General features: G+C 46.3%; 1 protein-coding gene and 1 pseudogene across 1 annotated transcript in view; one reads left to right on the top strand and one right to left on the bottom strand.

The window, feature by feature from the left end:
* Window positions 1-18,898, bottom strand: part of SPTLC2 (serine palmitoyltransferase long chain base subunit 2) — a 100,185-nt gene extending 81,287 nt beyond the window's left edge. Inside the window, exon 1 of the mRNA XM_070797917.1 lies at window positions 18,653-18,898. Coding sequence (XP_070654018.1) covers window positions 18,653-18,784 — 132 coding nt within the window. The 5' untranslated portion in view covers window positions 18,785-18,898. The remainder of the gene's footprint in view (window positions 1-18,652) is intronic.
* On the top strand, window positions 299-4,631 carry LOC139185172 (protein transport protein Sec24C pseudogene; annotated as a pseudogene).
* Window positions 18,899-22,247: the final 3,349 nt, after the last annotated feature.

Consider the following 22,247-nt stretch of genomic DNA (forward strand, 5'->3'; position numbering starts at 1 on the left):
TGAAATGGTCTTTTCTTGGAATTTTCCTGCAATGTACTAGCCTCTCTTACTGCCTACCACACATACTAGAGAAAATACTTTGGAGCTTTACGCCCATAACACAAGCTATGCCACACTCTGAACGTGTTATTTCCAGAAGTGTCCTCATTTTGAAAAGCAGGGAGTCCACATTTTTTTTTCTTGCAATCAGGATAAACTCCTGATTTCTTGATTAGTATCTCAGATGGAATGGACTAAGAAATGCTTCCAGAGCCAGCTGTATTTTCACATGACCATATTCCTTTTGCAAACTCCAAGTATGTACGCTCTGCGTGATTTCAGTCTGCGGCTCCCTGTGCGCTCTGGGCAGTGGTGCTCTGCACGGGAGTTCCTATCGTCACCCACTACCCGCATCTCTGTAGCAGTCCTCTGTCTCCAGATAAGCATCAAGGTAAGACAGATGAATGTCACAGGAGATAGTGTGCCAGGGTGGGTCTGTGCAAATCTCACATCTTCCCTGAGGTCTCTCCCACCCCTACCGTGTTCTGCGCCTGTAACGCAGTGCTCGCCACCCTGGCTTTGTAGTAGCCGCAAACTGGAAAGGCCACCAGAGTCACATCAGTCTCCCTTTTCTGGGAATATTCCCTCACAGCAGGGGTGGGCGCCTGGTGGTCTACACCTGTGCAGTAGGACCCGATTTCCTGGCTCCCAACTGGCTGGCACAGGGGTAGGCACCTCTGCCAAAATGAACCTGTTAACTCTCTCACGCGGGGATTTAAAATTTCATTGGTGAAGGAGTCTGAAGGGCACTGGACCGCCAATATCCTGGGGAAAAGGTCCGCACCCGCCGCAGGGAGTAACTCCCAGCACTGCGTTACTTCCTGTCATTTCCCCTTTTCTGAGTGGCTCGCCAACGCCTCCCCACCCCTCCTTTTGCTTGCATACTCATCATCCTGACAATAAGTCGCCTTTTTGTTCAGTGAGAGTCAGCTGCTATCAACTGAAAGAAATTTAACAAACACAGATTCTGTGTTAAAAATATTTTAGAACTTTTTCCCTGCACTTACTAAAATAGTTTTTTGTATGTTGGCACAGCCTGAAAACTTTTAGGGCTTTAGCAAATTTTAAAAACTGGCTCCCCACGTTATCAATTCTGTGCATTTGGAATACTGCTTACGATCTTATCTAGGATAAGGGATACCTGGCTTAACATCCTAAGTACTTACTTCTTTGTATTAAGGGACATCAGATTCTAACTGCCTGCTGTAAGTAACCTCTCCCCACATTCTCATTAATACACATGATGACAGACCCCCCCCAAAAGGCGGGAAAGTCAGAACTAGCATTTTTTAAAAGGACAGCAAATCAAAGAGGCCATAAATCAAAATTTAGATGTTTGTCTGCTAAGTTTGTCTAACTACAGAGAACATGCTCATCACCATTAAATAAGACTAATTTTCCACGGGAGAAAAATCACAAAACAAAGGGCAAGTAATAGGTTATTTAATACAAGATTTCAAGGAAACTGGAAGTGGAGCCTAGGAGCCTTGACGTTAGCAATGAAGTCAAGCCTGGATCTGGAGCTGGGTGAGATCAAGTCGGGCTCACTGGTTGGATAACCGGTCAGCTCCACCAGGGCTGCCTTTTGGGCAGCCCCAGCCCAACTACTCAGGGTTATCATCCAGCTATGGTGGGCAACCAGGACCCACAGCCGCCCCTTCGCCCCATGGAGCCAACAAGGGCCCGGTACCAAGCTCCCTGCCGACCCCTCCCCCACCTTCCCCAGGAGCACCTCCAGCCTCAACAGCATAGAGCCCTTGTGGCCAGACAGCCTACGGCCAGTTTGGCCAAGAAGATGCACAGAATGGGCCAAGCTCCACTGTCCAGATGCACAGGCACCCTGGGTCTCAGCCATCCGGGTCAGCCCCATCAACACTGGTGGTCAGCCAGCCAGCTGGCTTCAGCCCTCTGGCCCTCCCCTGACAAAGGCACAGGTGACTGCTCACCTGGCTGGAATGCAGACGGGCAGGGCTGTGGCCCTCCCACTGTGAGGCTAGGCTATGGTCCACTAACATCACTGCCCCTTAGTGTCAAGAAGGCTCCCTAACCCTGGTCTGTACGGCTCCTACCCTCAGGGCCACCCTGGGGCCCAGCCTCCCCAGCGATCTGTCCCACCACAGGCCTCCAGCTCCACACTCCAAGCTGGATAGCCAGAGCCAGCCCAGTCATGTGTCCTCCTCCCCTCTTCAAGCTCTGCCCCCAACATCCAAACGACTGGCCCCCAGGACCACAACCACACATGCACTCTTCCCAGAAGCTAGGCTACCAGTTGCAACAAAACGGTTCCTGTGGACCAGCCGGGGGCCTCGGACCAATTATGAAGTCCCTACCGAGGAGCAGCCACTTTCATAAGGCAGCCAGGGCTTCCCAACTACTGCCTCCTAAGTACTTGGACCCTGATGCCATCCCAAGCCCTATTGAGGTTACTGAGGATGACAGGAACAATCGGGGTTCAGCGCCATCTGTTACTGGAGTACGGGGCCAGGTGCCACCCTTAGTCACCACCAACCTCCTGGTGAATGACCAAGGGAATGCAACCCCCGATACATCCGATGCACAACCTACACTACCCCATGCCCATCTGACATGGTAAGGCTCAGGTGCCCCGGCAGCTGTCATCAAGCCGCTGGCAAGGCTGCCCCCAGAGGAGGCTTCACTGTGTATCACTCACCATGGGGAACCGGGCCCTTAGCACTGCAATCACTGCAAACCATGTGTGTGCCCCTTCGTGTGGTTCCCTGAGGGAGGGAAAAGCTTCCAGTGCTGCTTTTGCAGCTGTATCAGTGATGCTCCCCCACCCCCAGTGTTCTCAACATCCGGCTCATACCAGCAAATATGTGGGTGCTTATGATGGTCTTGAGCTATCCCTGGGCTCTTACAAATTCTTGGCCACTGTGGATGACTGCAAGAACACCAAGTTCCCCAGGACTTTTGCCTTCATCTTCATGACTGACGTCTCCTATAATGGCACCAGGAGTGGTCCTGTTAGGCTCCTTTGTGAGCAGCTCAAGGTACTGTTAGACTTTCTGCCTACGGAGGGTGGGCAGAAGAGTCAGCGATCCCCATTGGCTTCGTCACCTGTACTAAGGTGCTCCACCTGTACCATGCAGAGAGCTCACTGGCCCAACTACAGATGATGGTTGTATCTGATGTGGGTAACATGCTGGATGGCTTCCTGGTCAATGTCAATGAGTCTCGGGCAGTTATCACGGCTTATTGGATCAGATTCCAGAAAAATCTGCAGACACAAGGGAGACAGAGACAGTATTTGCTCCAATTATCCAGGCCAGAATGGAGGCTCTGAAGGCTGCCGAGTGTCCAGGGAAGCTGTTTCTGTTCCACACCTGCTTGCTCACTGCAGAGGCTCCAGGGAGACTGAATAACCGAGATGACAGGAAGTTGATCAGCGTAGACAAGAGGACTCTGTTTCAGCCTCACCCAGGTGCCTATCAGATCCTGGCCAAAGAACGTGTGGCCCAAGGCTATGGTGTAGACCTTGCTCTCTTCCGGAGCCTGTGTGTGGGTATGGCGATGCTCTCTGCAGTACCCCAGCTCACTGGTGGCTCTCTGTAACATACCTGTTTTCAGGTGGAGCATGACCAGCAATGGTTCCTTAGAGACCAAAGTCAGGATCTACAGAAGGTCATTGGCTTTGATGCTGTGCTGCGGGTCCAGACAAGCACTAGTGTCCATGCTGTAGATTTCTCTGGGGCTTTCTACATGAGTGACACAACAGATGTGGGGCTGGATGGGGACAAGATGGTGACTGGGGGGTTAGGCATAATGTTTGGCTCAATGAGGGGAGTGGAGCCCTGCAGTGTGCTCTGCTCTACCCCGGCTGTGCAGGGCAGCCACGGCTCTGCATCCACAGCCTGGGGCGGGGCGGGGGGATTCTGAATAGCCCTGTGAAGATTATTGCTGACGCTGTCATCACTCGGTGTGCCCAGATGTTGGCCTGTTACAGAAAGAACTGTGAGAGCTCCTCCTCTGTAGAACAGCTGATCCTTTCCAAGGGCATGAAGCTGCTCCCAGTATACCTGAACTCTGTGTTCAAGAGTGATGTCCTGGAGCTGAGGTCACTACTGATGGCCATGCATAAGTCCAACAGCTGGTTACCTCCACGGACGTGGCTGAGACCAATGTCTTCTCCTATCCTCAGCTCCTACCGTTGGCAAATTCTCCCATTGAGAAGACCACTAAACCAGTAGTTGGAGCATCTAGAGTGTCTAAGCAACGGGGGTATTTATTTGCTGGAGAATGAGCTCAACCTCTTCCCTGGTGGGAGCGACTGTCCAGCAGGGTGTTGTACAGAGCTTCTTCCGCATCACCTCCTTCAGTCAGACCACAGTGGTCGGATGTTCTGCCAGTTTTGGATAATCTGCTGTCCAAGAAGGTGCGAGCCCTCACTGATGGTCCGAGGGCACAGAGATGAAGCTTATCATGGTGAAATGAGAGGACAAGCTGGAGATGCAGTGCAACACCTCCCAGTGAAAGACAAGAGCCTGAGTGGGGGAGGATCCCATGGGGACCTTCTCTGTCACAGGCACAAGGAGGTTCAGACAGCGACTGGGCTAGAGCACATGGGTAAATAGCACAGGGTCCAGGCCAGCCTCCAGAGAGTACCAGGACAGCAGAGAAACTGGGACAGCTCCACAGCTGGCAAGTCACATAAGCTGACCTTAAAAGAACGTAAGGGACACCTTCACTCTGGGCTCAGGTACCCGACAACTCTGCCATGCCCTGCTGTTGGAAGGGGCCCTTATCCCTTTACATTACCCTCCTGTTCCTGCTAATCCTGTTGTGAGGAATGCAGTTTCTCAGCTCAATCTATGTGATTTGGTGTTGGGGGCTTTGGAGCCACCCAGACCCTCGCAATATTACATGTCCCTTTGGACCAGCCTCCAAGAAGAGAAGGGCAGGTGAGGAGAGTAGGGATCTCAGGGAGAAGGGCGGCTAATTCAGCCGTGTTTCATCAACAACTTGCTATGCTCGGGATAAACACACACACATGCACAAGAGCAGGGTATAAACCACAGACAGTGGAGAGAAAAGTGGTCAGTCTTCTAGGGTCTAGAAGTCAACAGCCAACTCACTCACTGAGGGGGGTTGATTAGCTTCTCCTGCAGTGACTGGTGATCCCTTGGTGGAGAGAGGCACATTATCAGACACGAATGGGCCCGGGAACAGAGCTGCAAAGTGTCCTGAGACCCGGGAGAGGCATCAGCCTCCTTTCCAGCTGCAGAGTCCCCAACGCTGGACGCTTCTGCAGGGAGCCTAATCACCAACTTGCAATACCTCATGGAGCCAGCCCACATCTCACTCTGAGCCCCTGCTGGAAACACCGCTCTCCAAGCTGGAGGCTGACAGGGAGAAAAGCAGAGGTGGCTAGCCTTTCCTGCCAGGACACAGTCTCTCCACAGGCTTCGGTAACGACTGTGCCTGATGGTTATCTTCTAGGAAGACCTGGATGGGGCAGCACAAGGGCCGGGCTTGACAGTGACCAGGTTTGCCTGTTCCCAGCCTGGGATACTCCTGCTCTAGACCTCCCATTTCTCTTCATTAGTTTATTTTTCACTGCATCTTCAATTTGTAAAGAAATAAAATTAAGTAGGGAATTCCCTGGTGGTCCAAGGGCCACAGAGCAGCTAAAAAAAAAAAAATTAAAAAAAAAAAAAACATTTTAAGAAAACTGATCGTTTAGAGGAAGGAAAAAAAAAAAAAAGACACTCCAGTTAGAGCTTTTCCTCCTACCATACTGTGGAAGAAACAGCTAAGTGGCCCCTGTATACATTCTCTTTAAATTCCCTTTAGCGATGGACGCTCTTCAGTTTTCTCTGGGTACAAGGCTGCCCAGCTACATACCACATTCCCCAATCTCTCTTGCAGCAAAAGACAGCCGTGTGAGGAATTCGGGCCAACAGGAAGTGAACAGAAATGATGGGTATACCAGGGCTGGAGTACGTCCTTTCAAACAGCAAGTGCTGCTTTCCCTCCACTTTCCCACCTCTCTGCCTGTGGCCTGGAATGTGGTGTGGTTGAAGATGTTAACTGAAGACAGCATCCTCAAAGACTGCAAGACAACAAAGATTAGATCTCACACCCTACCTACTCAGGACTACCTATCTCCCGATTGTAAAGAGATCGTCTCTACCTTATTTTTTTAAACGTCACACTTATAGCAACAAAAACAAAACAAAAAATCAAAAACAACACTGAGACTTTTGCTTCCAAGTTGGAGTTAATAGGTAGAGCCAAGCCATCACTTTCACAGAAAACCTAGATAAAACTATATAGATTACTCAAAACAAGAAGTAGTTTTAAAGACAATGAGAAACTGTTTTCCATGCAAAGAGGACAAGGTGAACTAAGATTCCAGAGAGGAAAGAGCCTTTCCTTAGTGAGCTAAAATCAGTGGTCATTTTCTCTCCTCACGGTATTCATAGAAACTGATCATGAACAGATCATAACTAGGCTTGCCATGGGCAGAAGAGCTCTACCAAGGAAGAGAAAAACCAACAGAGTTTATAAGAGCTATATAGGTTGGTGTGAAGAGTCCTGGATATGTGACCAGTTTTCTGCACAGGACATTTATCAAGAGCTGGAGAAGCTAGGGAGATGACTAGAAAGGTGATGTGCAGTCAACCACCATCTTACCATGCTACGGAGGCAAGGTCACGACAGAGGGAGGAGCCTGCAACACACACACAACGGACCCCATCCTTGAGACACTGTGCTCACAAGAGTGAACCGAATCTACCTAAAAACTGCCCAGCCCACCAAACTCAAGACCTGGTTAGACGGAGGTGCTCAGGCCCTTCCCATATCTCTAAGAGAGCAAATGGTAAAAGGCCAAAAAAAAAAAAAGACTTTAGTCTCTGCTGGTCTTTTATTCATAACAGCCAGCAACCAATCAAAAACCCCTGCTTTCCCAGGAGGCTGGGAGAGAACAGGAGCACGACTACAAGAGAGAAGGCGCAGCACAGAGTAGCTTTATATTTCAGTACTGCTGGTCTTGGGACATGTGTTTCCCTGGTGGCCCAGTGGTAAAGATTCTGCCTGCTAATGTCGGAGATGTGGGTTGGGAAGGTCTCCTGAAAAAGGAAATGGCAACCCCTCCAGGACTCTCGCCTGGGAAATCCCATGGACAGAAGTGTCTGGAGGGCTTGAGTCCATGGGGTTGCAAAAGAGTAGGACACAACTTTGTAACTAAACAATAACAACAAAGTCTCGGGGTATCTCTCACACCTTGATCCCTCCCTTTAATTTCATGTCCCCAGAAGTATAGAATCCTCCTGTTTAATTTTTTTTAATATTTCTAAAACTGCAAAAATAATTTTTGGACATCAGACTCTGGGAACCCAGAGCCCCCTTTCTACCAATGAGCTCAAAATCATCATGATCATCTCATTCTTTTCACTCATTCAGCAAATATTTCATTTCTATTTATATGTAAAGATCTATACCCTGTATTTGATGATGCAAATAAAAGGTAGTCCTTTTTCAAGTCCTCAAGAATTCTGCAATTTTAAGAGAAAAAGAAGACAAAGATCATCATGATTTTTGAGATAAAAGAGAATAGAGAAACTTTTTTAAAGGACACTATCTAAAGGGGTTTACATATAAATATGCAGAATGAAAACTGCACACAAAGTGAGGCGCATTTTGAGCACAAGTATTTCTCAAGTTGTCTCACTTTTCCTCTTCACATGACTAATGACAAAACCAAGGAAGATTTAAGCAATCTGTCCAGTCACAGGAAAGCTGGATTGAAAGTCAAGATGAGAATACAAGTTTCTACATTTTCCACTTACTGCCATTTCTTAGTCATATTCCCTGGTGGCTCAGATGGTGAAGAATCTGCCTGCAATGCGGGAGACCCAGATTCAAACCCTGGGTTGGGAAGATTCCCCTTAAGGAAATGGCCACCCGCTCACTCCAGTATTCTTGCCCGGAGAATTCCATGGGCAGAGGAGCCTGGTGAGCGAAAGTCCATGGGATCCCAGAGTTGGCCACGACTGAGTGACTAACACTTTCTTTCACTTTCAGTCATATTCCTGAGATATTCTATGAATCAAATTTACTTTTAATTATTTCATAGATAATATAACTTAATCTGATTGTTTAAAAATTATCAGTGGCTTAAAACTTTCACTTTAAACTCAACCTTTGTGTTCATTTTTTGCTATTCATATAATTAGCTATTTTTGCTATTCATATTATCAGCTATACATGAATTGAGACAGAAGCTGAGTTTCATTTCCCCTACTAAGAAAATGTCTGTTTCTAGGAAACCAGAACTAACACTAATTAACTTAGCTATCCTGAAAATAACCTGCTTCCTTTTCCTACATACAAACCATGCCTGTACAGGAGGCGATAAAGATATCACCCTGTAGTGTATACAGCAGAGGTCTCTAACAGGTACTTCTATCACAATCATGTGTCTGTTTTAACACTGGTTTGTCTTTTTTTTTCGGCCATGCTGCACGGTGGGATTGAACCCAGGCCATGACAGTGAAGATGCCAAGTCCTAAGCACTGGACCACCAGGGAACTTGCTTGGGTTGTCTTTTTACTGTTGAGTTAGAAGAGTGCTTTATACATTCTAGATAACAGGCCTCTTATCTGCTATATGATTTGATTTTCAAATACTTTCTCCCATTCTATGGATTTTCATTTCACTTTCTTCATGGTCTCCTTTGAAATACAGTTCTTAATGTTGACCCAGGACAATTTATCTTTTTTTTTTCCTTTGGATGCTGATACTTTTGGAGTCATGGACAAAAAAAAAAAAAAAAACAAACCATGGCCTGATCAAAGTCTATAAAGGTTTACCCCTATGTTTTTTCCTAAGAATTTTGTAGTTGTAACTCTTACATTTAGGTCTTTTATTTTTTGCATGTGCCAGCTGCCCCCACACCACTTTTTAAAAAAGGTCATTCTCTCTCCCCTTGAATTATCTACTCTTGTAGAAAAATCAGTTGACCACAAACATAAGGGTTTTAGTTCTGCCCCAACCTGAGATCCCTGCACTGGCAGTGCAGTCTTAGCCACTGGAATATCAGGAAGTCCCCACAGTAAGTTTTGACATTGGAAAGGGTGAGTCCTCCAACTTTGTTCTTCTTTTTCAAGACTTTGTCTATTCTGGGTCCTTTATGTTTTCATATGAATTTTAGGACCAGATTTAAGTATTACCAAAAAATCCAGCTGATACTTTGATAGGAGTTGCACTGAATTTGTTGGAGAAGGCAATGGCACCCCACTCCAGTACTCTTGCCTGGAAAATCCCATGGATGGAGGAGCCTGGTAGGCTGCAGTCCATGGGGTCGCTAAGAGTTGGACAGGACTGAGCGACTTCACTTTCACTTTTCACTTTCATGCACTGGAGAAGGAAATAGCAACCCACTCCAGTGTTCTTGCCTGGAGAATCCCAGGGACAGGGAAGCCTGGTGGGCAGCCATCTATGGGGTCACACAGAGTTGGACACGACTGAAGTGACTTAGCAGCAGCAGCACTGAATTTGTAGACCAATCTTAAGTCCTTCGATCCCTTAACATTTGGATGTCTTTGCACTTATTTAGATCATTTATTTCTTTCAGAATGCTTTTGTAGTTTTCAGTATCCAAGTCCTGCAATTTTTCTGTTGCATTTTTCCTAAACGTTTAATTCTGTTTGATGCTGTGTGTGCAAAAGCTGTGCTTTACTGGCTTTAAGGAAATTAATGCGAACCGCCTGCCCTTCCAGTTCATGCCCACTACAAAGGCAGGGGGAGGGCACAGGCCCAGAACACGTTAGAGGTGGAAGAGAGCTCAGAAGAAAATGCAGGATTTGGGGCAGACCTGCACTGGCACACAGGTCTCCTGCAACACCCGCCTGTCGTACCTTGGTGCTTGTCTAAGAGACAGCAAAGTGCTGCAGAGATGTGGGTGGTGAGAGACAATGATGCCTCCCGTGCAGAGCGTCACTGCCCAGAGCACACAGGCTGTGGCTGACGGAAACCAAGCAGTGCGTGCACACTTGGAGGCCTGCATTTCTGAATTATCAATAGGAATATGGTGACATCAAAATGTAGATTTATTTTACGGCTGGCTTTGGAAGCACTTCTTAGTCCACTCCATATGAGGTAACTTCACAAAAAATCAGGAACTTATCCTAATGGCAAGGAAAAAAATGTGGATTCCCTTCTTTTCTAAATGTGCCTGCCAAAAGAAAGAGGACACTTTTGGAAATATATGTTCAGAGTGAGGCATAGCTTGTGTGATGGGAGTAAAGCTCCAAACTATTTTTTCTAGTATGTGTGGTAGGCAGTAGTGAGAGGCTAGCTCATTTCAGGAAAAATCCAAAGAAAGATCAGCCTCTATAACCAACTCTCAAGAGATGAAATCTATTGTCATTCCTAATACCCAAAGTCCTCAAAAATTAATTTAAGTTGTGAATTGTCAAATCCAGTGGCATAACAGATTAAGACAAAACTGAATGCAACCTGGTCTTGTTAACTTAGTACCTGGGCCAGTTATTTAAATGGTCTGGAATTCAGTCTTACTTGTAAAATGGAGATAATATTCACTTACCCAAGCTCTTGTGAAGATCAGATAGGTAAAAAAGCCGGAAGAGGCTCTGACCACAGTAAATGGTACCTATTACTATCACTTTAAAAAATTTTTTTAATTTACTTTTGGCTGTGCTGGGTCTTTGCTGCTGCACGGGCTCTTCTCTAGGTGTGGCAAGCATGGTTACTCGTCGCTGTGGTGTGCGGACTTCTCACTGCAGGGGCTTCTCTTGTTGCGGAGCACAGGCTCTAGGGCCCGCAGGCTTCAGCAGCTGTGGCTCCCGGGCTCTAGAGCACAGGCTCAGCAGCAGTTGTGGCGCACGGAAGCTTAGTTGCTTCTCGGCATGTGGGATCTTCCCAGACCAGGGATCAAACCTGTGTCTCCTGCATCGGCAGGGGGACTCTGCAACGCTGAGCTACCAGGGAAGCCCCTTATGGCTATTATTATCCTTAGTTTCTCACCACCAAGCTTGTTGCTTACCCCTCCTTACTGAAACACCCTCCATTTCCTTGGGCTTTCTCACACCACTTCCCAACACTTCTCTTCCCTCCCAATCAACCTTCTTCAACAATGGTGTGTGTGTGCATGTGTATCTTCTCCCAAGAACACTAGGATTCCCCAATATTACATCCATGGTGCTTCCTCTGCTTGCTTAATGCCCTTTTCTATCTACTTTACCAACTTCCATGGCTTCAGCCACCACCCCTTCATTCCTTCAACTAAGATCTCCTTAGTTCCTATCACAAACCAGGCACAATTCAAATAGTAAAAGCTGAGATGTTTGCTGAAGGGGCTTACTTATTAAGCAGAAAGAGGCTTATTATTTAGAATAATTCAAAACCACCACACTGGACTGGTCAGTACTTTATTTGTAGTTTCTAAAGCTTTCTAAATCATAAAAATCGTTGAATATTTTCCCCAACCTCAACGTATAGAGTAACACTGGATCACATGCATAGTCTCAGTATAACTGCATACTTTTTACTCTACTTAGAAATACCAGAAAACAGCAGACTGATTTACAACAGATCACATTCGAAAATGAGCCCCCAACACAGGGTCCCAGCCCTTTAGGGTCTTACAGTACACATGTATTATTTCTACAGTCAGAAGGAAAAACTATTTTAAAACAAAAGGAAAAATCACCACTTTAATCTTCATAATGGGTCTTGAAGGTAGTCTTAAAGACAAATGTTACAATAAATTTTCTGAGCTTGAATCAGGCAAGAGTAAAGGGTTTACTTGCTTAATTCACATTAAGTCACAAATTACAAATTATATTATACAAGTCTTCTTAGAAGCAATTCAGAAGGCAACTGGCTTTTGAGGCCACAAACCACGTATTTAATCAAGTAAGGCACACCCACTCAGAATGCGAACACAGCCTCTACCCATCCCTCTCAATTGCCTATTCTGCCAATAAACACTGCTTCTTTCTTTCAAAAATGGAATCTAATTGAATCTCAACCAATTAACTACTTGCTCAGAACACCATGAAGTTTCTAGGCCACCTAGGCCAACCTTAAAAAATGGGCAAGCCTGCCTGCCCTGAATTCCCAAGTTCTAAGATACTATATTAAGAATACCGTTGTGGCGGGGGAGGTACGGGGAAAAGAAGAATACAGTGATGTATATGTTAAATACTGGTCTCATTTCCCAAGACTTTTTATTAACGAGAATTCCTAAGTTCCTCAAATGACTCTGGAATCTTTCAGATCCAACTAGTAAGACTTGAAATGTCCTTCCTCTTGGAACAAAAAGCACTTGAAACAAACATCTAATCCCATGAGTTGTAAACAGTTACATTATTTCTGCAAAGCTTTGAGGTCTTCTGATGTCTCATCAGGCCCTGTAAAACCTAAACAGGTATATTCACCATTCTAGCTACTCCTCCAGTTCCTGTGTCATAACCAACTTCTTTTCCCTGGTACTGTTTCCTCTCAGTGGAAACAAAAGCTAGTAGCTACTTAGTAAACCACCTTTCATTAGTTATTCATTTGCCTTCTTCTAAGTAGCAAAACCAGTACCTTGTTCTTTCTACTTTATTTATCTTATTACTTACATTAAGAACATAACTTGTGCGCCAATTCCTTAAGATAAAATCTTATTTACTGGGGTAGCTAGAAGGCTGTGTCATTCTTCTAATATCTCATAAAACTATTCCTAATGGGCTGGTGATGGACAGGGAAGCCTGGCATGCTGCGGTGCATGGGGTCGCAAAGAGTTGGACACGACTGAGCGACTGAACTGATACTGAATGGGAAAAAACTTAGATTCAAACTCTCTCAAAGGCAGATCATTTTTTTCTTCTATATTGTTAACTAATTTAGGAAAGTTAAATGTGTAAATAAATCTCAAAAGTTCTTCAAAGAAATGGAAGACAGAAAAAATGTAATGTTAACAAGGAGCTTTAAAAGTAGAAACCAACAGTACTACATTTCAGGGGCAACCAAAATATGGCATTTATTTAACCAAATGTTAACTCTTGGTAATTAAGATCACTGAACACTCCAAATTGCTGCTAAGAAAATTTCCTGCAAAACCTCTAGAGGTCTTTAAAAATAGGATAGAATCATCTATCAAGATTAGTTTTAATGATATAGTTTTAATAAAGTCCTACAAATAGATAAAGGGACTGAATTACATAAACCCCTAAGGTTCCTTCCAGCTCTTAATTCTGCCAAAGCTCCCAATTCTCTTTCAAAGCTTCCCTAATACTAACTGCCACCCTTTACCTCAAAAAATCTTGACTCTCTTCTCTCACTCCCTCTGAATGGCAGAGAAGAAAAATTACCGCTTCTCTTCCTTGTGAAAACTCTTATCTACCATCGTCATTAAAAAACAGTAATGTCTACACCTTTAAGGATGGCTACTGTACAGAAAAAAAACCTAATTTTCCTGTGATATCTCTCCTTAATTCTCACACTGCCATACCACTAACACTTCTGACCACATGTGTGTGCGGGGGGATGGGGGGGACCAGTGGGGAGGGGGGCTGCTACATACCACCAAGCAATACTGTGACACAGCTGGGTGTCCTGCAATTTTTTCCCTTTTTTAAAAAAAAACTGAAGAATATCACTAATTTACAATGCTGTTAGTTTCAAGTGTAGGTGTCCTACAATTTAACTCGCTTCTACACTACCAGGAGAGAGCATCAGATCCCACAGGGAAGAGTTCGGTCCGACAAGCCTGCCCTGCTCCACCCCCAACTTCACATGCCAGTATCAAGTCCAGGCTATCACCTGTGCTTCTGACCAATCAGAGGCTCTGGGGATCCCTTCCTTGTGTTTGGTTAATTCACTAGAGCAGCTCACAGATCCCAGGAAGACTGTTTCCTCACTGTTTACCAGTGTGTTATAAAAGGAGATGATAACAAAGGATATAGATGGAAGAGAGAAGCAGGCAAGGAATGTGCGGAGGGGCACAAAGCTCCCAGGTGCGCTGCTGTCCCAGCCCCTCCACGTGGTCAGCAACCCAGCAGCTCTCTGAACCCAGTCCTCTCTGGACTTTTATAAAGGCATCATCACGCAGGCATGATTGATCATTAACTCCATTTCCAGCCTCTCTCCCCTATCTGGAGAACTGGGGGTGGGGCTGACAATTCCAAGCTTCTTTTCTGGTTTTATTATTTTTGGCTGCATCGGGTCTTAGTCGTGGCAGTGGCGTTTGGACCCCGTCGCAGTGCCGGGACTCAGTCACTCCTTTGCATATAGCATCTTAGTTCCCCGACCAGGGACTGAACCCGTGTCCTGTGCATTACAAGGCAGATGTTTAACCACTGGACCACCAGGGAAGTCCCAAATCCCAAGCTTCTAATCATGACTTGGTCTTTTTCGTGAGCGGGGCTCACATTCAGGAGCCAAATAAGAGTCAGCTCATTAGAACAAAAGATGTTTCTATTATCCAGGAAATGTGAAACTGAGTCAGAAACTGGAGGTGGAAGACCAAATATTAGAACAAAAGATGCTTCCAGGACTTTTATCACTTAGGAAATTACATAGGAGTGGGTGCAGATATATACATATTTTTCTCCTATAAATCTCATAGCTACGGTAAGAGAAAAAAAAACAAACAGAAAATAACAAGTGTTGGTGAGCACGTGGAGAAACTGGAACCCTTGCGCACTGTTGATGGAAAGGTGAAGTGGTACAGCCACCGTGTCAAACAGTAGCTGCTGCTGCTGCTGAGTCACTTCAATCGTGTCCGACTCTGTGTGACCCCATGACGGCAGCCCACCAGGCTCCCCCGTCCCTGGGATTCTCCAGGCAAGAACACTGGAGTGGGTTGCCATTTCCTTCTCCAATGCATGAAAGTGAAAAGTGAAAGTGAAGTCGCTCAGTCATGTCCAACTCCTAGCGACCCCATGGACTGCAGCCCACCAGGCTCCTCCATCCATGGGATTTTCCAGGCAAGAGTACTGGAGTGGGGTGCCATTGCCTTCTCCGCAAACAGTAGCATGTTTCCTCAAAAACATTAAACATACCATATGATCCAACAGTTTCACATCTACGTACATACCTGAAAGAACTGAAAGCATAGTTTAAGAGTTATTGGCTGACAGCGGCATTATTCACAACAACTGCAACATGGAAGCAACTGGAGTGTACACTGACAGGTGTATGGCTATGCAAAATGTGGTATATATACATACAACGGAATATTATTTGGGCTTTAAAAAGGAACGAGATTCTGATACATGCTACAACATACGTGAATCATGAGGATGCTATGCTAAAAAAAAAAACAACTCAGTCACCAAAAGACAAAAAAGTGGAACGTGGAATGGTGGTTACCAGGGACTGGAAGGAGGAGAGAATGTGAAGATACTGTTTAATGGGTAGAGTTTCAGATTTACATGATGAAAAGAGTTATGGAGATGGGTGGTATGGATGGTTGCAGGACACCGTGAATTAAGTCCATTGAACTGGACACTTACAAATGGTTAAGACGGTAAATTTTATGTTACGTGTATTTTACCACAGGAGAAAAAAAAATTGGAAAACAGAACACAAAACCAAACAATAATATCTGATTGTTTCATACTGCCCTTTCTACCACAGCATTTACTGATATTTACTTAAACTCTAAACCCAAATCCAACAAAGAGGCCAGCATACACATTCATCCCTTCAAACACAGCAACGTAGACTCCTGAGAGCGTAGAGGGATCTTAGAAGTTTCTAACTTCTCTTCTGTTCATTAAAGACAAATGAGGGATGTCCCTGACTGTCCAGTGGTTTTTTACATTCCATGCTTCCAATGCAGGGGGCTCAGGTCGATTCCTGGTCAGGGAACTAGGATTCCACATGACTCAGGGCATGGCACAAAAACAAAAAAGTGGAATATGTGAGGAAATGAACTTCTATCTCAGATTTAAAAACCACATTACATTCTCTTTTTAGTAAAAGCAAGACGCAAGTCTGTGCACTTAACATCTTAGGTGTATTTTTATGGTATAATTTGCCATATTTCCCCCAGAAACTCTAGAGTGCTCTGGGGCACCACAGCACATCCCTTCAGTTAAAACAAACACAACTCTAAAAAATATTTTAAAGATATTCTTGCTCTCATGAAATTTCTTTTGCTTAAGAAAAAACAAAGTGGGAAAAACAACACCCCACAGCCAAGTCCTCCTATTAGTATAAAAGTTAATACCTAAAGTTTTTGTCTTAAAAAAAAAAAAAAAGACTCACGAGAAATTGTTTTCTAGAAGGAATAGTGCAGCCCCTAGTATTCTTTGGGCACTCCACCAAACCATTCTTCCAAATACCACCTGTGTGTCTTGAGTGAAATTTTTCACTAAGATATATTAGAAAAAGTCAAGTTTCCCAATTATATAGATTTTTAAATTTCATTTCAGCAGCTTAATATTTCTTCAGTGTATCAGTCAGCAATCTCTGAAGAAATGTCATGTCCACCAGTGCTAAACAATTCAGGATTATGGGACGGAAAAATCTTATTTACTATGAATACTAACTCCAAACCCAAGTATGTTAAGTGAAAAGAGCACTTAAACACAAAGCACCTCTAACGTGTGAACATCTTTCTCTTGATTTCCTCCTCACTCTTAAATATCATAATGCACTTGTTGGCCTGCAATGTATTTTCCGATTTCCACCATTAGGTTTCCCTGTTTGTCTGTAACACAACAATTTTATCTTTTTAGCCATTGCTAGGAAAACAACTTTTTCAATGGGCTTATAATGAGCTGATTCTTATCACTTCCTGTCTCACACAATTATTGCTTCAAAAATGGAAACAAAACTTTTTTGAGTCTGTGTATGGAGAAGGCAATGGCAACCCACTCCAGTACTCTTGCCTGGAAAATCCCATGGGCGGAGGAGCCTGGTAGGCTGCAGTCCATGGGGTCGCTAAGAGTTGGACATGACTGAGCAACTTCACTTTCATTTTTCATTTTCATTCATTGGAGAAGGAAATGGCAACCCACTCCAGTGTTCTTGCCTGGAGAATCCCAGGGACCGGGGAGCCTGGTGGGCTGCCTGTCTATGGGGTCGCACAGAGTCGGACACGACTGAAGCGACTTAGCAGCAGTAGCAGAATGCCTTAAAACTTCAGGGGAGGCCAAGACTCTTTTAAGTATTTCCCCTCTAACTGTTACAGACTTAATATCTCAACAAGACCCGGAGAAACACCTATTTTCTGTTTCATGCCAGACAGTATCAGACCTATCTATTGTATTTACTGATTGGGGGAGAAGGCTGGCACATATTTATGGTAATACCAAATTACAACAGGCACATTTCCTGCTATGGGGAACAGACTACTTCTGAAAAAAAAAAAAAAATTTCCTTAATTTCTTAATGAGATTTACCAGTATTAAAGTCAACCGCAAATATCACAACACTCTTCCACCAACACTGACCTTTGATCTTTTTAACCAGCTTCTCTTTAAAAACACATTTCAGTATACCTATCAGTCCACAGAACTGTAAAGTTGACAGTCATTACTGCTTTGAATTCGGAACTTTTCAAAATATTTCAGAAATGCCAGGGCTTGGCTGGTGACTCAGCCTTGGTGAATTAGTAGACAGACTCATTGCAAGTTGTGCGTTTGGGCTCAGTCTCCTCTGACTCTTTGCGACCCCATGGACTGTTAGCCCTCCCAGCTCCTCTGTCCAAGAGACTATCTTGGCAAGAATACTGCCGGTGTTGGTTGCCATTTCCTTCTCCAGGGGATCTTCCTCACCTAGGGATGGAGCCCGCGTCTCCTGCATTGGCAGGGGGATTCTTTACTGCTGACACACCTGGACTTCCCTCATCACAAGTCATCACAAGGCAAAAAAATCCCCCTGCGTGATAGCACTCCTGCAAAAGGGTCAAAAGGACCACCTGATTCAACCTGGAGCCCGGGATGGGGCGGGGGCGGTGGGGGGGGGGGGATGGGGGAGGGGAGATTCTCACCTAGGACCAAGACCATCGTGCTTTTAGGACCAAGACCATAGTGCTTTTAAGCCTCTGGACTGGGTTCACTGCCAGGTTTGTGGTCCAAAGTCTTGCTTTGCAGGAAGGGGTAAGGAAGAGATTGGGTGCGTTTCCAACTGGTACCACCTCCTAACTTTTCTTTGCCTCCTGAGGATTCTAAGTGTGGTTTTCCCTGGAGGGCTTCAGAGCTTCTAGGAGGAAGCAAAACCACCTGAAAGGGCTAGAGGAGGGAGCCTCCGGAGGGAAAAAAACAAAAAACAAAAAAACCAAGAGCCCACCAGTGGACCCTCCCAGGCTCCGAGGGGCAGGGGGCACTCCCTGCCTCCCCAGGGCGGCAGCACCCACTTCTGGCGGGATCGGGGAGCAGAAGCAGAGCCAGACCTCCCGGGTGGTGTGGGGTGAGGTGGGGGAAGACCTCAGGCGCAGAGACACAGGGGAGCCCCAGCGGCCGCCCTTGAGCCTCCGGGCCGCGGAAAGGCCGGGTCAGCGCCAGGACGCGGCCGCCGGCACCCCTGAGCCCCGCGGACGGTCACTGCGACCTCCCCGCCGCCTCTCCTCACAGGCGCCGGCTCGCGGGCACCGGGCCCCCAGGTCCCCGGCCGCCCGGTCCCTCCGTACCTGGCCGGCAGCGGCTGCGGCGGCCGCGGCGCTGCTCCTCACGTACCCGTTCCGCACCTCCCCGTTCGCCACGCAGCTGTTTGCCCGCACCGGGCGACGGCGGCAGCAGCAGCCTCCGGGATCCGGCCGCATCGTCCCGGCGGCACCCAGGCGGCTACAGGCAGACGCTCTCTGTAGGCGGCGGCCGAGGGAGCGGCCGCCCCGAAGTGCCGCTCTGCGTCCCTCCCGCCTCCCCGAAACCGGAAATGGCTGCACGCCGCCGCCGCTTCCCTGCGGGCCGTCACGCGGGGGCGGGGCCCACTCCCGCCGAAGCCTGCGGCGCGCCCAAGGCGGGGCCCCCGGGAGCTCGAGACCCGGCAGGGGGGAGCGCTCAAGAGTGGCGTGCGCCCGAGGGGGCCGCTGGCCAATCAAGAGCGGGGGAGGAGGCGGACCCTCGCTCCGCTTGGCCAGTCACGGGCTAGAACGACGCGGTTCCGCGGGTGTGTCAGGAGGGTTTGTTGGAGGGGGACAGCTTGGACCTGGGAGCTGGGCTGAGCCCAAGTCTCTAGAGCGGGTTCCCGGTTCTCCTGGAGTGGTGGCGCTCTCTCTGCCTTTGCCTCCGGGGAAGTGCTCGGTTTGAGTCCCAGCCTTCTATTTAATTAGCTAATTCTTTCTTTACACGATACCTTTTTTTTTTTTTTTGACATTGCCTCACCATTCTTCAATGCTCATCCTAAGTAACACAGTTTAAGTAATAATTCACATGTCTCTTTGCCCTTCACATCTTTTCAGTTTCAGGGTTTTCTGTACAATTTCTTTTGTACAGAGAGTCAAGAAACTTGGTCTTGTTCCAGGTCTGCCAGTAACCAGAAGCTAAACCTGATTCTTTAAAATGGAGTGAATACTTCCTGCTTAATAGACTCATTGCAAGAATTCTATTAACGAGCCATTTTGCACCTTGCACCTATCACAATACTTATACTAGAAGCATTTTATATATATTTATATACATTGTTTTTCACCTATTTTTATCTATATCCCCATAGTTATTAGAAAGGAAATGGTGGTTTAGTCACTAAATCGTGTTGGACTCTTGCGACCCCATGGACTGTAGCCTACCAGAACCCTCTGTCCATGGGATTTTTCCAGGCAATCATACTGGAGTGGCTTGCCATTTCCTTCTCTGGGGGATCTTCCTGACCCTGGGATCGAACCCAAGTCTCCTGCACTGCAAGCAGTTTCTTTACCGACGGAGCTACCAGGGAGGTCAATACATGTATGATTCCAAAAAAAGTTTATGGTATTCCTTTCACATTCTACAAGAGAAAAGATGTACATACGTGAAGTAAACAAAAATGAAAGTCTGACCAAAGGCTGGAGTGATTAGGTAACAGGAGTTCTGATGAGGAAGGCTGGTTGGCTGTGACAAGTCTAGACTTTCTATATAGGAAGTTTTCAGGGCAGGAATCTGATTGGAAGCAGGGGTAAGGGGTTTAATTGGGGCTTAGACAGTGGGCTGAATGAACCTGGAGAAGGCTTGGGAGGAAGATGTGGAGTGAGCTTGATCTTTCTTTTTTAATGAACATTGGGGTGCATATATCTTTTGTTTGTTTAGATATATAACCATGAGTGGAGTTGCTGGGTCATATGGTGGTTCTTTATGGTCCAACGCTCACATCCGTACATGACTACTGGAAAAACCATAGCTTTGACTATACAGACTTTTGTGAGCAAAGTTGGACCATAAAGACAACTGAGCACCAAAGAATTGATACTTTAAAATTGTGGTGCTGCTCAGAAAGACTCTTGAGAGTCCCTTGGACAGCAAGGAGATCAAACCAGTCAATCCTGAAGCAAATCAACCCTGAATACTCATTGGAAGGACTGATGCTGAAGCTAAAGCTCCAACACTCTGGCCTCCTGATGCGACGAGCTGACTCACTGGAAAAGACCCTGATGCTGGGAAAGATTGAAGGCAGGAAGAGAAAGGGCGACAGAGAATGAGGTTATTGGATGGCATCACCAACTCAATGGACATGAGTTTGAGCAAATTCCAGGAAATAGTGAAGGACAAGGAAGCCTGGCATGCTACAGTCCGTGGGATTGCAAAGTCAGATATGACTTAGCGACTGAACAACATGGTAGTTCTATTTTTTAATTTTTATTTTTGGCTGTGCTGGGTCTTCATTACCTCCTTGGGCTTTTTCTAGTTGTGGTGAACAAGGGCTACTCTCTAGTTACAGTGCCTGGGCTTCTGGCTTCCCTGATAGCTCAGCTGATAAAGAATCCACCTGCAATGCAGGAGACCCCAATTCAATTCCTGGGTTGGGTATATCTGCGGGAGAAGGGATAGACTACCCACTCCAGTATTCTTGGGCTTCCCTTTTGGCTTAGGGGGTAAGAATCCGCCTGCAATGCAGAAGACCTGGGTTCGATCCCTGGGTTGGGAAGATCCCCTGGAGAAGGGAAAGGCTGCCTACTCCAATATTCTGGCCTGGAAAATTGTATGGACTGTACAGTCCATGAGGTCCCAAAGAGTTGGACATGACTGAGCGACTTTCACTTCATCTCACTTCTCTTGTTGCAGAGCACAGGCTCTAGGGCATGCAGGCTTGTCAGTTGTAGCCTATGGGCCCAGTTGCCCCAGGGCATGTGGAATCCTCCCAGTTGTTGTTGTTCAGTGACTAAGTCATGTCCAACTCTTTGCAACCCCATGGATTACAGCGTGATAGGCTTCCCTGTCCTTCACTCTCTCCTGAAGTTTTCTCAAATTCATATCCATTGAATCAGTGATACCATCCAACCGTCTCATCCTCTGTCACCCCCTTCTCCTGCCCTCAATCTTTCCCAGAATAAGGGTCTTGTCCAGTGAGTGGACTCTGCATCAGGTGGCTAGAGTGTGGGAGCGTCTTCCCAGACCAGGGATCAAAGCTGTGTTGCCCACATTGGCAGGTGAACTCCTAACCACTGGACCACCAGAGAAGTCAAGGGAGCTTGATCTTGAAAGATGAGTAGAATTTGGAGAGCTGCAAATGAGGAGGAAGGAGTAGGTGTTCCTAGAAGAGGGACCCTTCAGAAGCTCAGGTATAGAGGTTGGAGACAGCAAAGCCTAGAACAGGAGAGTAAAGGTTAAGGAATCTGGCTAGATTAAGGAATCCTGCTAGTCAGTCCCGCCTTCCAGAGGGTAAGACACCAGGTCCTTGTCTTGTTCTGCCACTTACTCACCATGTGTGCCACATAATCACCAAGTCATCCAACATCAGTCTTTTTTTCCTCACCCATCTCCCAAAGCTGATACCCATACTACTTACTTCACAAAGTTTTTTTGAGCATAAATGATTTTGTCATTACTGTTGTTGTTTACTCACTAAGTCATGTCTCACTCTTTGCAACCGCATGGACTAGAGCCCACCAGGCCTCTCTGTCCTTAGGCTCCCCCAGGCAAAAATACTGGAATGTACTGCCATTTCTTTCTCCAGGGGATTTTCCCCACCCAGGGATTGAACCCTGTATTCTCCCGAGTCTCCTGTATTGGCAGGCAGCTTCTTCACCACTGAGCCACCAGGGAAGCATGAAATAATACATAAAGGATCTAATGATCATGCCCACCGTTGCT

The sequence above is a fragment of the Bos indicus genome, chromosome 10 (assembly GCF_029378745.1).
Source record: "Bos indicus isolate NIAB-ARS_2022 breed Sahiwal x Tharparkar chromosome 10, NIAB-ARS_B.indTharparkar_mat_pri_1.0, whole genome shotgun sequence".
NCBI classification, from domain to species: Eukaryota; Metazoa; Chordata; class Mammalia; order Artiodactyla; family Bovidae; genus Bos; species Bos indicus.